Below are 15,599 nucleotides of genomic sequence, written 5' to 3'. Positions count from 1 at the left end.
CGTACAGATAGGTTCTTCAGTGTGAGCTTGTTTGTTGAGCTAAAGAGGAACATTTGCTTGGATTCATCTAAATGTCAGCAGAAGTATATTCAATTCAGTTCCGTAGGATACAGGAAGCTATGGTAGAGATGCTAGGATGGGGTGATATGGTGATGATTCCACTCTCTCATCAGCATCTTGGTGGTGGCACTGTTGTGACTGGGCTGCAGCAAGCGGGGGATGCTGGGGAATGTTCTTATTCTTTTATAGCATTGCGTCATCGCAAATATTTTGAAAAAGAAAAATGTATGTATTTGCTAAGTTATCGTTACAATATAACATTACAATAGAGATTTTTAGGTATTTGGTCAAAAATACTGTGATAGTTGATTTTGTAAATGGCTTTGGTCCCTTCACACAATCAGACTTGGGAAAAGACGGCTGAGATCGCATGGTCTCGCATGAATAACCCTCCTCACACAAGCTGTTCAGTTCACGGTCTACAGTCTATACACTATTGTTTCGTTTTTGTGGATAGGAAAATGTGGTTACAAGCTTCTATGGCAGCCTGCTGTGTATACTGGCGAGACTTTGTTGTTCCAGCTGATATTAGATGTGATGTTTAGTTTTTGGAGCGGTGAAAGCGCTCCCAATAGACAGGTATGTCTGTGGCTGGCTGGCTATGTGGCTGGCTGGCTGGCTGGCTGGCTGGCTGGGTATGTCTGTAGCCTGGCAATACCTTGAGTGGCCACACAAGTTAAAGGAGGGGCACTGTTGTGCAGGCACAAACACACACACACACACACACACACACACACACACACACACACACACACACACACACACACACACACACACACACACACAACACACACACACAGATTCACCGCTCCACTTCGAACCGAGGTTTGATTTTTTTCAATAGCTGTGACATTCCACTCTGAATTCCGGTGTCTTGTTTAAAGAGGAAGGCTGTTCTTCCCCCCAAACGCCACCTAATCCAGATGTAGTTTTTGCTGTTGAAGAGGTGCTACGCTGATTAAAGGAAGACTAGCCCTTACCCGTTCAAAGATATGAGCTCCAAAATGATGTGCAGTGTGTGAGTTATGGGATGTGCACTGTGCATACAGTATATGAGGGATGGAAAGTAACTGTAACTGGTGCTTGCATGATAATATGTAGGAGCATCAATGTAAGAAATACCCGTTTCGTTTAATGGCTACCCCCCCCCCCCCCCCCCCCACACACCAATGAGCAACCACCTTTACTCCATTCGCCCTCTGTCATTCTGGGCCTCTCTGACCTCTCTCTCTCTCTCTCTCTCTCTCTCTCTCTCCTCTTCCTCCATAAACAGCTGAAGTGCCCGAGTTTATTTCCAATTTGTGTTAAAAGTCACGACGGCCGAGCTCAGCATGACGGGACATGAATCATGCTGCTACAATAACCAGTACTGTACAAAGAGCACAGTAACAGCTCACCGGGGTGCAACTCACACCAGCGACAGCAAATATGAGATGACCTTTAGTTAGAAATTAATTCAATTTCACATCCATCGGTCGGTCAGAAGAGGTGATCAATCTTTCTCTTTTCAAATTCCTGTAATCCAGTTCCAAATCAAACCAACCCCTTAAAGTGAGTTATTTAAGAATGCGTTCTTTAATATTACATTCTATAGGAGTGAGTTCTTTAAGAGTACCTTCCATATGAGTTCTTTCGACATTTAAACCTTACTAGTCCTGTGCCCAGGGGTGTGCGATGAGGGATTGAATGTAGGAGTCTCAGAACTCAGACCGGTGCCCGTTGGGCAGAATTGTCACTCACCATCGATGTCCAGTTGTGCAATACCCGTCCCGTTGTATCCGTCTGTCTGGCTGGCACTCTTTTATGCCCATATTTGGTGTTCTGTGTCCAGGCCAGTCTGTGATGTCATCTCCAAATTTGGGCATTGTAGTGATGTCAGTCAGTGACGTCAGTTGGGCATTGTTACCATGGTGGCGACACTGTTTAGTATCAGTGATGTCAGCATGACAGGCGGTCAGACGGCGGACGGACAGGCAGACATTCGGTAAATGAATAGTTAGATATACTTAATGTCTGTGGTCCCCCAGGGTCTATGCTTGGTCCCTCCTTTTTTGTTTGCCTATTTTTGCTGTATGTTCCTGTACAGGAATCAATGTGTTAAGGGGGCGTTCTTAAATGTGCGATACCATTTCTTCTGCACATCCTCTGTAATAAGAGGATGTGTTCATGCATGCCTTTGTCTCATCCCGTGATATCCTCCCTGAAGCGGGTCCAAAATCAACATGGTTTTGATCTGCACACAATAGAGTGCAATAACAGCCATGTTTTATGTCCAATATTAGACTCAGGAGTTTCCATTCTGAGACAAAATCAATAGGAACAAAGGAGAGAAGAGAGAGGAAGGTGGTGGGGGGGGGGGGAGTAGTGGAGTGAGGTGTAGTGTGTCTGTTTATCTGTCCTTTTCTCCTTATTCCCTCGCTATACTGAGTTCTATAGAAATGAACTGTGAGTTCTTTCATATAAAAAAATAAAGATATCTGGCACATCCACTGCCAAACCCCACATGCAGGACAAATTGGGCAAAAACAGGTAACACACTCCGCACACTGGGACTTGCTCCCACCTTTCCAGAGTGCAGACTGCAGAGTAGACTCTCCATATATTATGGTCATCACTTTTTATAGTTACCTAAAAGATCAAATGAATTTGACTGTTGAATAAAATTAAAACAAAACAAACAAATAGAGGTTTAAAGAAATGTAACGATACAAAGATACCGTCAAGTTATACCTTTGCATGTGATTAACGTTAACATGTGGTGTCTTGGCGAGTGGCCATACTTGGCTCAGTTACTACCTGCTGCGTGCGTGCGTGCATGTGTGTGTTACCATCTGCTCCTGTTTGCTTGATCAGTCTGTCTGTGAGGTCAAGCAGGCACGCACGCGCACACACACACACACACACACACACACACACCCACGCACACACACACACACACACACACACACACACACACACACACACACACACACACACACACACACACACACACACACACACACACACACACACACACACACACACACACAGTGTAGCCAGATGGTGACAGATCTGGCAGAGGTCTTGGTCTTCTGCGCTCTGTTACCCAACCATTGTTTTTGGTTTCTTCACATCTTCTCTCACTGTTTCGTCTGCTTGTCTCCCAAACTCTTACTCTTAACTCTGTTTTGTCTCCCTTTCACTCTCTTTGTCTCCCTTTCACTCTCTGTCTCTCTCTAACTCTGTGTCTCTCTCTCTGTTTTGTCTCCCTCTCTCACACTCTGTTTTGTCTCTCTATCTCTCTCACCCACGCACTCACTCTCTCACCCTTTCACTCCGTTTCACCCTCTCACTCTGTTTTGTTTCCCTGTCTCCCATTCGGTCACTGTTTTGTCTCTTTCACTCTGTTTTGTCTCACTCTCTCACTCTCTTTTGTCTCCCTCTCTCTCACCCTCTCACTTTGTTTTGTATCCCTCTGTTTCACCCTCCCACAGTCCCACCTACTGTAAGACTGGCTTATCTGTGAAGAAGCTCAATTACGGTACCAAGAAAACCTCGAACCGAACTTCAGTTGTCTCTATGTTTGTGAATTTCTACTGCAACACACACACACACACACACACACACACACACACACACACACACACACACACACACACACACACACACACACACACACACACACACACACACACACACACACACACACCTCTCATGTCTTGTTCTTCAGACAGGGTTTCCCCCCAAAGCAAGTGAAGCATGAAGTTATGTGAATGTTTACAGTACTGCTACAGACAGACCGCCCTAGATAGGCCTATCATCCTTACGTGTGTGTCTGTGTGGACTGTGTGCGTGTGGACTGTGTGTGTGTGTGTGTGTGTGTGTGTGTGTGTGGACTGTGTGCATGTGGACTGTGTGTGTCTAGGGGTGATGATAGAAAAGAAGGCTTTTCATTAACTTTACAAGCGGTGTCTGAGACGCGGTTATAAAATAATATGATGCAAAACTTAAAAAGCTCTTCAGACTGAGAGAGGCTATCATTTAGGATTGAATTGCCTGAGAGAAAATGATAAGAGACGCATTTAGGCTTTGTTCAGTTTTGATTCACCTTATCACAAGTGATAAGCAAGCCAAAACATTTTTCTTTTTTCTTTTTACATTTTTATCTGCAAGTCTGCAAGCACAAATATAGATGAATTAATATCATTTCAACAGTACGACAACACAACACAACATGTATACAGTGCAATAAATAAACTTTAAAGTTAACTGATATATTTTTTTTTGTTGGTTAAAACCGAAACCTTTTTTGTGTTTGTTCAGTGCCAGAGGTCTGGTCTCCCCCCATCTCTCCAGCTCTTTAATAAACAGAAAATACAATACCCATTTATCAAGCAACATTTTATGGTGGTCCAGTTCCAATTTTGTCAGCTCACATTTCTTCGTGTCATCGTCACTTCAAAATTCACTTGTGAGTCGAGTTCTCTCTTCTGATTGGTATCCCGACCTGAAAATTCATTTTCTGTATAGGCCTACTAAAGCACTGGAGAGACACGGAGACTCCTGTTACTGAATAAACGCTCTATAGCAATGCGTACGATCAACATATAGAGCTATTTAACACTTATTTTAACAAAAGAAAATCACTTACCCTACCTTCAAGTAAACTTGCCTGGAAATAAATGTGTTTTCTGTTGCCATTTCAGTTCTTTTCTTCCCTTTGATAACCACAGTGATGAGGGGTCTGTTGGTGCGTGTGTGTGAGTTGTAGTGTGAATCTTAACTGTTCTCTCTCTCCTCCTCTCTGCAGCAACGTTCCAATGGCAAGGTGCTGTTTGACCTGGTGTGTGCCCACCTCAACCTGCTGGAGGGGGATTACTTTGGACTGGAGTACCAGGACCACCGCAAGATGACGGTGAGAGACACGCTCGCAAACACACACACACACACACACACACACACACACACACACACCTCACGCACACATGCAATGTCTTATGTGTGAACTTGAACTTGTATTGAGGTTGTTTCGTGTTTGGCCTGTAGGTTTGGTTGGACCTGCTGAAGCCAACATTGAAGCAAGTCAGAAGTAAGTAACGCACACACACACACGTGCGCGCGCATGCGCGTGCACACACACACACACAATATCTGTATTTGACTCGGGGGGGGGGGGGGGGGGAAATAAGGCCTTGAACATTTGAAAATTGGGTCATACAGGTAGCGCAGGGTTAAGTTCCTGCCCACCTCCATGGACATGGGGACACAGGGTTCAAAATCTTGAATCCTCCCCAACTGGCTGTGTTCATGGGTGATCTCTGTCTATAACCAGGGTTCCCAAACCTTTTAGGCCACAGTCCCCCCAAAATAATCATATTTGAACTAAGAGCCCCCCCACCCTGACAAGCTCTTGGAATTGTAAGCATTACATTTAGTTTGACTCGGTTCCACGGATAAATATTGTGAAAATAGCCGATAAAATTTAATTGGGAGAAATGTGGAAAAAGAAATGAAGAAAGTAATGTTTTTATTTGACCGGTCAGTGAAAGTAATTTGGGAAACTGCTATAACTTGTTTGGGTACATGGTATCATAATAATAATACTTAGTGTCCAAGTCAGATAATGAGACCTTGAAGTTGAACGGTAACCCTGGTTTGAAGAAAGATAGAGTTAAACTTTCTTTTTAAGCTTAACCACACACAAAAAAAAAAATCAAGAAATTCACAATGTGATGGTTTCATCTGCAGCAGTGGTTCTCAACCTGTGGGGCGGGACCCCTGGAGGGGTCCTCAAATTATTTTGGGGGGGTCACCAGATGATTAGCTTAATGTGAAACAGTTTTCTCACTCAACAGTAAACAGACCGACATAAAGTTTAAGTGTAAAGGGTATCTATCTGGACCCTAGTCCCTATCAGACGCGCTTAAGCGACATTTTGACGCTCAAGGTTCCATTTGCTCATACGGAGCTTGGCAAGGCAGCATTTTCTATCAGTGCTCCACTTGCATGGAACAAGCTCCAAAAATCATTAAAAATAAAATATCTGCCGGCCTTAGGCCATTTTAGGATGCTGGTTTCTAACACCTTTGTTCTAAACTGTATATGTTTTAATTAATTTAGCTTTTAGTTTCTTGAACTTTCTACAGTTTTCAAGTATTCTCTTTTAGATTTTTCAAATGATGTCTGTAAATGTATACATGTATATATGTTGTTGTTCATTGTTGTACAATCTCGGTTGCGTTGTAAATGAGTGCTTGCGCTCAATTGTATTTCCGAGTCTAAATAAAGGTAACAAACAAACAAACAATCTATCTGCACATTTCTAAAGTGACAATTTATGGACTTTTTAATACACCTAAAATTACAAATTAATCATTGGACAAATGGTCAAATATTAGAGGCAGACATTGTAGCCGAACTACATGCTCACAACACCTTGTTGTGTAGATCTGCTATTTTCAATAATACAAACAAAATGTAATGCCTCAACTCTTAGTGCTTGTCAGGCTCGCCAGTTAAAACATGATTATTTTGGGGGTCGCGACCTGAAAAGGTTGAGAACCACTGTTCTACAGCATATTTACATATTTCTTTATTGCTTAAAATGTCGCTCCATTTCTCTGCCTCCGTCTTCTCCTCTTTCCTCCTGCCAACATCTCTCTCTCTCTCTCTCTATCTCCCTCAGGACCTAAAAACACCATCCTCCGCTTCGTGGTGAAGTTCTTTCCTCCAGACCACACACAGCTGATGGAGGAGTTAACTCGGTGAGTGGGTTTGGACTCAAACACCATCAGCAGACGCAAGAAAACAAAAACAAACCTTTCTAAATGACAGTGGGCTCGTTTATTTTTCTGCTCAGTCCTTCAAACCTACGCTTCATAACTGCCACTTGTGGCTTGCGACAAAAATCCAGACAAAAGGTCAGAAGATAGACAATAATGTCAACGTGGTTTTGTTTGTGGGGTCATGCCTTTTGTTTTCCGCTCCGTTAGCGCCTACCATTTTTGACACGTTTTATATCCACATTCCAGGACCTCAAAAAGGAGACATGTTGACATTTTAGAGTTCTTTACCAAGGGACCCAATCACAAACTCACATCAGAGACCTTGGGTCACATCACAGGAAATGGTTAGAAATTGCTGTCTGCTATGGGAATACTACAGCAATAAAAATACTAGTATGGGATTGTTATGGTGACCAACGAGAGATAGGGCCGTAAAATGTATTATGACGATTCAGACTTTCCCCAGATCTGTCAATTGTATTAACACTAGAATTTCGCCCGCCTTTGGCGGGCTCATCCTAGTGCTCACATGCACACATGCACAGCTGCTCCAAGCCATGTTGCCCACAAAAAGCACAGTAATGCTTCTCTCTCTGTGTGCGCGCTTCTGCACTGACTGTGCCTGTGAGGGGCACGTGCCTTTCTCTCTCTCTCTCTCTCTCTCTCTCTCTCTCTCTCTCTCTCTCTCTACGCGCTTCTGCACTTATAGTCTCTCGGAGGGGCTGCGCTCTCTAGGGGCTGTGTGTGTGTGTGTGTGTGTGTGTGTGTGTGTGTGTGTGTGTGTGTGTGTGTGTGTGTGTGTGTGTGTGTGTGTGTGTGTGTGTGTGTGTGTGTGTGTGTGTGTGTGTGTGTGTGTGTGTGTGTGGCTACGCCCCCCTCGGTTGAAATAGGATCCGCCGGTCCCATAGCTGGGAATGAGCCAATGGAGCGCGGTCACCATGGCGACGGGGGGCGAATCAGCGGACGGCTGTGCCGTGCATTCTACCGACATCTGAGCTAGCTATGAGTTGAAGTCGATGTAAAGGGGGCGTGAATGGGCTTGGAAGTGGGATGCGGCTCTAAGAAAAATGTAATAGTAGATTCTGCTGTAGCTAAAAGCAGAATGAAACAATTTCAATTTTCAAGTTATTTCTAGAGCTCCAAGGGAGAGAGGGCGGGTTGCAACGTGGTCGGTAGTTTTCAGCGACTGGGTCGCTAAATCAAGCGACCGGGTCGGTAAATCACCGACCGTGCCGCTAAAGTGTCCGACCGGGTCGCTAAATCACCGACCGCGCCGCTAAAGCGACCGACCGGGTCGCTAAATCGAACGTCCGGGACGCTAAATCCACGGACCGGGTCGCTAAATGCACCGACTGGGACGCTAAATCCACGGACCGGGTCGCTAAATCCACCTACTGGGACGCTAAATCCACCGACTGGGTAGGTAAATCCACCGACCGGTGGTCGCTTATCCACCGACCACCGGGCTACTAACCCTAACCCTAACCCTAAACTTAACCTCAGTAACCTTACCTCAGTAACTAACCTGCCGACGCAACCTCCCGACCGGGTCGCTAAATCACCGACCGTGCCGCTAAAGCGACCGACCGGGTCGCTAAATCGACCGACCGGGGCGCAAAATCTTCCGACCGGGTCGCTAGATCTACCAACCGGGTCGCTAAATCTACCGACCTAAAACTGCAGGCCGGTCGGTAGATTTAGCGACCCGGTCAGTCGATTTAGCGGCGCGGTCGGTGATTTACCGGGCCGGTCGGTTGATTTAGCGACCCGGTCGCTCGATTTAGCGACCCGGTCGCTGAAAACTACCGACCACGTTGCGACCCTGTTGTAGGTCGCTAAATGATCTTGCTCTTACTGCTCCAAGGGCTGCTGTGTGTCAACCAAAGCATTTTTTCCCAGCTGAAAAAGCCAGGCACTCTTCTGAAAACGCCCAGCTGGGAGCATTGGGAGTTTTTTGAAGGCATAGCATTTATCTATTATGATTATTATTGGACTCTTGGCTAAAAAGTGAGCGTGACAAGCTCAGCGTTTTACCCAAATTTGACCATTTATCTCTCGTCCGGCAAAAAAAAGGCTTTACACAGAATAATGCATCGTGCTCAGGGTGAAACATACTTTGGTGGATACACTACTTACTGTAAATGCCTATGTTCACCACAAAGATAATTTGAGTTGACACAACTGTTTACTAAATATAGTGAGAATATAGTAAGAGTGTAAAAATAAATGTAGTATTTAACATTTAAATGTATTTATATGCAGAGGAAGTAGACTAAATTAATAACCGTGATCCAGGGTCTGAAAAAACTAAACAAAAGAAAAAAGAACACATTTTCCCAGGTGTTGTGCTCCTCACAGGAAAAAACAAAACATAACAATGCTATGTAAGAAGTGTGCAGTGTACCCCGTTGCTTTGCTTGGCCCTGCGGTGCTTTAGAAAAACACCACATCTACCACTTCACAATGTCAAACTTCTGCAAGAAAGTCATTTTCCATTGCCATTAGATTCATTGGTTAGAGCATGGGTCATCAACAGGGGGACCTCAGAGTAACTACAGGGGGTCCTCCAAATCTTTGAGTGATAGAACCTTTTTTTTCTCCTATTTTATATTAACCACTTGAACCCTAGTGTCCATATTCTAAGAACTTTAGCCAAAAATAGCAGATCTACAAGCTCACAACGCCTCGCAGCAGATCGGCTATTTTCGGCAAAGAGCTGAGCAAACTATGTACATAGTGAAATGTCAAGTTTACTAAGTATTGACGGTTCAAGTGGTTAAATATGGAATCTATGTCCTTGCTTCATCTCTCTCCCAACTAAGGGGTCCTTGGCCTGAAAACGTTGAAGACCCCTGGGATAGAGAATCAAGAGACGTCTGCTTGACAGAGGGAGAGGGGGGACATTGCTGAGTCCAGCACAGGAAGTTGGAAGGGAGCCACTCTTCCTTTGTTTTAGCTGTCAGAGAACTCCACAGTGTTGCACGTTTCCTCTGGTGGGGGAGCAAAGGGACCAGGGGCGTCATAAGGGGGGAGAAAGTGGGACTGAGTTACTAGGGCCCAAGGTGGAGGGGGCTTAATTATTTTATGCTTTAACTATTGAAAAATAGCAGATATACAAGCTCACAGTGCGGCACAGAGTCCCGCTCTGCAAGCTTTTAGATCTGCTATTTTTGAAAAGTCGTGAAAATGTGTGCAAATCTTTGAATATTTGTAATTTCTTTTTAAGCGAACTCAAATTTTGCTTCTGTGGGATCCCTAGAACTAAATATTTTGAGGATAGGGGTCCATGGCCAAATACCTATCATTTTGCGGGTCCTTCACATGAAAAAGATTGAGCACCACTGACAAAGAAAATCATTTTAATAAATAGCAGATCTACAAGCTCACAGCGCGGCACGCTGTGAGCTTGTATATCTGCTATTTTTCAATAGTTAAAGCACAACATAATGTGTACTAATGTGTCCCCGGTCTAAATCGGTTAAACCCCCTCCCCTATGAAGAACATTCATGGGGGGCCCACAGTGAATCCTTGTACCCAGGGCCCAGGATTTGGTGTGACACCCCTGGGTGGGGGAGCAAAGGGACAGACGGACAGCTGAGCGGAAGGAGGTTGAGTGAGTCAGGGACACCACACCGCAAATGATTGTGGATGAATAATGGATAAATGGACGTTAAGTGTCATCAGAAACGCTTGCGTGGTGAAAGAATCATGTCGGGTGCCATTTGTTAGTTGCTAGTGCCGAGGTATTGAGACAGACGGAAGCATAGGCAGACACATGGATAGACAGATGGACAGGCTGACAGATGGAGTGACCGGAGGCAGAAGAGTCAACAGAGATGCAGTTGGATGGTTGGACAGAGAGGTAGGCACTGTGTGCTCTACAGTATATGCCATAGCTTTCCAAAGTGGGGGCCAAATGGAAGTGAAGGGAAATTTTAAAACAAACAAACAAAAAAGAAGCAATCATAGCTAGATGGATAAACTCCTCCAAAAAAGTTTGAAAACCTTTCTTCGGTCTATTCTCCCCTTCAATAATGCCAATTGGTATCGTATTTTTTTAATATTGTTGTTATCGTTTAATAGCCAGCTGGCAGGTGTGTGACTGGCACACACACCGGAATTGTGACCTCCAGATCACTGCTACAGTCAGAGATAAGACAATATTCACCATCCCTATGTAGAGTCAGGTAGCCTACAGTGTAGCCTATGTGTGGGTCTTGTGTGTGTGTGTGTGTGTCGTCTAAATGTTTATACTGTACTCGTCTCATGATCTGAGATCGGCTTAAGCGAGTCCTTTCCATCACATGGCACATGTTGTCATGGGAGGTGGTGAGATTTTGTTCTCACGTGCAGTGTTTGGGTGGATGATTCTGGTCTCATCCTTATCTAGCATACAGCCAGTCTACAGTGAAATCATCCGTTTCAGACGTTAGACCTTCACCAGGTCAGACCTGATGAGCCGAAACGTTGACTTAATGAAGAGCAAAAACCTTTCCCCTTCTGAACATTTGCACCCTTTTGGTTATCCTATGCACCTGTGCTGCTGTGCATCGTCCTTCTTCTAGAAATGTCAAATAAAGAACTAACTAGAGATGACCGTAGCTGCTGTTTTGGTTGGTTTGCATGTTCCCAAAACGTAATCTTAATCTGTCTGTCCCAGTTTGCCTACACAGTCATTAGTTATCATGTTGTTCCCACAGACATCAAAGATCTTCTTGTAAATTTTGTTTGTTTTCAAATGGGCCTTTTGCCTTTTATCTCACGTTTGAGTATGGTATTGACTCACACTTCACTTCCATGTAAACAAAACCCTCTCTCTTTCTCTCTCCCTTTTTCCACACGTCTCTCTCCCTCCCTAGCTATTTGTTTGCTCTCCAGATCAAACATGACCTGGCGTGCGGTCTTCTCATCTGCAACGATACCAGTGCTGCACTCATGGTCTCTCACATCATCCAGTGTAAGTACTAACTGTAACGATACCAGTGCTGCATTGATGTTCTCTCATCCATTGTAAGCACTAACTGGAGCTAGCCAGCTAAGCTAAGCGGCCAGCATGGTATTTGTATATTCCCGATACTAGGAAGCTAGCTACAGTAAACACTCTCACACACAAGTTCAGGAAAACGATTCACCAAACCTACATTGTTGAATTGTGTCATTAAGAAAGTGTATATCTCTGCTGTCGGGCCGAAACCTCCTAACTCCAAAATGTTCATTTCCAGGAAAATGAGCTCAAGTGGAGTTTGACCGAAGGGCTTTTTACTACTTTTTATTGGTTCAATATTATTTTAACCAACATGCAAACGTAAAGGGTGTTCAATAGCACATATTTATGAAAAAAAGAGAGGGACAATCGGGTGGAGTTAGCTGGTTTGGCAGAAAGTGTGGAGTTAGTAGGTTTCGTCCCAAGCACTTTTTAGTACTTTCCATTGGTTCAATATTATTTTAACCAACACTCAGATGTAAAGGGTGTTCAATAGCCCTGATTTATGCCAAAAAATCTAAAACATCAAAAATGGAGTTAAGAGGTTTTGGCCAGACAGTGTCGATAAAACATGGAAATGTACTGAATTCTTTCACAGCGGAGATCGGAGATTATGAGGAGACCCAGAGCTGGCAGCATCTGCTGCACAACAAGTACCTGCCTGACCAAGATGCCCTGAGAGACAAGATCACTGACTGCCACCGCAAACATGTGTCAGTACACACACACACACACACACACACACACACACACACACACACACACACACACACACGCACACGCACGCGCGCGCGCGCACACACCAACAGAAATACAGTATATTGTAGCTGTCTGATGTAAACCCTATATCCAAAAAAAACGTTACTTTTCAAGAAACGGAAAAAATATCCTGTGTTCATGTGGATCCAACATAGTTATTATTTAGCCACATTTAGCGCACCGTTTTAATCCTACCAAAAATATGTATTTATTTATCTAAATATTTATCAGACACACTTAACCACTTTCGACAGGTGCATTGGCGTATTCAGATCAAAGAAGGAACATCTGAATAGATCAGATGCCCGAGGAACGTCTTTGACTGTCACTGCTACATACTTTGAAGAAACAGTTCCTTCTTATTGGAGCAAGTGAAGACAGTGTGCGGGTGTCTATTCTTTGATCAATACAATTATGAACCATGTTTATATATGTAGTCATAAGGCAGCCACAAACTTTCTGGACAACTACACCCCCCGTTCTTTCTTTCTCCCTCTCTCTTCATCTCTCTCTCTCACTCAGTTGTCAATGGCCCCATGCCAGCACAGGAAGGAAGTGGCTAATTCAGTGGCTTATACAGGAAACAGGAAGTTATTTTCAGAATTTGTGAGGAAACAAACATGTTTTGTGGTCTGTTTACTTTTTCTCTGCCCACAGCGGGTTCGGCCTCTTTGATCATTGGCGTCTTGTCAACAATAGTACAGTAAACCCAGCCGATTGTAGCACCCAACCCTGTTGAAAGATTTTGGGGTTTTGGATCAATTCAGAAAATAAGCTCTGTAGTAAACAAACACTTACGTTCAATAAGATAATGTCCACAAATCATCACCCTAAAGATGACTTTCGAACCACACAGGGAAATATTTAAAAGAATAAAACCGGTTCAGAATTCACAGTTGAGATATGAACAGTGCAATTTATGTTATAGAACGAAACGTGCATCTCTCATGTTAATCACAGACGTTATTCTCGGCATAGATCCAAAAACCTGTGGGACAAAACATTGAACTTTGGCGAGGGAACCCATTCCTAAACATACTTCAAGTTTGAGGACCACAATCTTTTGCTAGGGATGGGATGATACGAAAATGTCATGTCACGATTATTGTGAACAGAAATAATTGCGATTTACGATGTTATTGTGATAATCAAAATACATTGTGCCTAATACTCTTAAAATGCCACTTTTATCAACCACTTGAACCCACCTGCATCCATATTCTGGGTCAGAATGTTAAAAATAGCTCACAACGCATCACAGAGATTTGGTGAGAAAAAAAAATGTATCAAGTATGATTACAGGTGTGTTTTACCAATTGTAGAGGGTTTAAGTGGATCAAAGGTGAATTGATCCCCGGGTTTGAAGGAGGACAATTTCACGATATATAAAAATCTCAATGATGCGATTATTGTGAGCGTTTTATATCACAATAAATATAATAACGATTATCGTCCCATCCCTACCTGTAGCACACAGTTACTGACTGACTGAATGCCCATTTTACCGACTGATGAGTATTTGACTGACTGTTCTCTTCTGCCCCCAGTGGTCAGACGCCAGCAGAGTCTGACTACCAACTGTCGGAGATTGCGCGGCGTTTGGAGATGTATGGCGTTCGACTTCACCCAGCCAAGGACCGAGAGGGAACCAAACTCAGTCTGTCTGTGGCACACACCGGGGTCCTAGTGTTCCAGGTAACCTCTACCTTCATCATTTCATGGCTGTTTTTTTTTTTAGCTCCAGGTCTCCAGTCTACACAGTTAAATCCTCATGCTAATTTAACTCTGAGTGTACAGTGATACAAAGTAGTACACTCTTAGAGTTACATGCAAGTATGTGTCTGTTTGGTTTCCAACTATCAATATTTTAGCTGGAATATGTTATATTTTATTTTATATCATAAGATTATAGGATGAAAAAGTAATGTCTGTAAGTCTGTATCAGGTGGACTTGCCTTGACTTTGGATAGGTGGAAAACTTTAGTTAAACTTGCAGAGTGATGCATTACTTTACCTGGGTTACATCTTCTGATAGTTGTACTTGCATGTTGACATTTAGTGTTTCATTAACATGATCGTGGGACAAAACACAGCTTGTAGTGCAGCGGTGCTGCGTTCAAGGTGACTGAATGACCAGGACTGAAACAAGGATTTGACATTGATGCCACTGTTATGTGGCACTGAAGTAGCCGGTCCGTTGTGCGTACAGTAAAATCCTGGTGGTGGCGCGAGGTTATAGACTCATGTTCCCTGTGCATATTTGTACAATCTATAAACTTGGAATGCCTGTCCACCTTCTCGCGGACCGGCGTTACAGTACATGTCCCGCGGACTCTTACCAGTGGTTGGGAACCTCTGCCCCAAAGGACCCCTGAGGATCCACATTGAGAACTACTGGTCTAAATAATAGGCTTGACACATTAACAGATAGTCAAACTGTGTCCTCGTGCATGGAAACTTCCCTGTTCCTGCTTCATACAATGCGGTCTCACAGTCGGTCACTCAGCTCCCAAAAATAGGTTGAAGATTACACAGATGCAAATGCTGCATTCCAAACCCAGAATACAGCGTTGTTGTCCATCCATGGTCAGAACGTTCTTTGGTCTGATGTCAAGTACAGTGACCATAATGGATGTATATCAAACATAACAATCACACACACACACACACAGAGTAGATTTACTGTGCATCAGACATGACACAGCCAAAACCATTATATACACAGATTTACATCAAACATGGCACAGTGGAAACCATTGCATATTGTACATTTACATCAAACATGACGACACGGCCAAAACCATCGCATACGGTCAAAACCCAAACCATCACATATTCTGTAGTGTACGTTTACATCAAACATGACTCAGCCATAACCATCACATACATGCTATATGGTTACATCAAACATAACACAGACAAAACCAAAACCATCACATACATACTGTGCGTTTACATCAAACATGACACAGCCAAAACCAAAACCATCACACAATCATTTAGATCAACCGTGACTGTGACACAGCCAAAA

The 15,599-nt window shown here is 43.7% G+C and overlaps 1 protein-coding gene across 1 annotated transcript in view; it reads left to right on the top strand.

The window, feature by feature from the left end:
• LOC308280541 (FERM, ARHGEF and pleckstrin domain-containing protein 1-like) overlaps positions 1–15,599 on the top strand; it is an 81,491-nt gene that overhangs the window by 28,848 nt on the left and 37,044 nt on the right. Inside the window, exons 3-8 of the mRNA XM_080720861.1 lie at positions 4,850–4,954; positions 5,086–5,128; positions 6,725–6,803; positions 11,685–11,782; positions 12,408–12,522; positions 14,116–14,263. Coding sequence (XP_080576987.1) covers positions 4,850–4,954; positions 5,086–5,128; positions 6,725–6,803; positions 11,685–11,782; positions 12,408–12,522; positions 14,116–14,263 — 588 coding nt within the window. The remainder of the gene's footprint in view (positions 1–4,849; positions 4,955–5,085; positions 5,129–6,724; positions 6,804–11,684; positions 11,783–12,407; positions 12,523–14,115; positions 14,264–15,599) is intronic.

This window comes from Nannobrachium achirus (assembly GCF_963921795.1).
Source record: "Nannobrachium achirus genome assembly, chromosome: 24".
NCBI classification, from domain to species: Eukaryota; Metazoa; Chordata; class Actinopteri; order Myctophiformes; family Myctophidae; genus Nannobrachium; species Nannobrachium achirus.
Note: the sequence above shows the minus strand (reverse complement) of the source record. Positions and strands in the feature narration are given on the sequence as shown.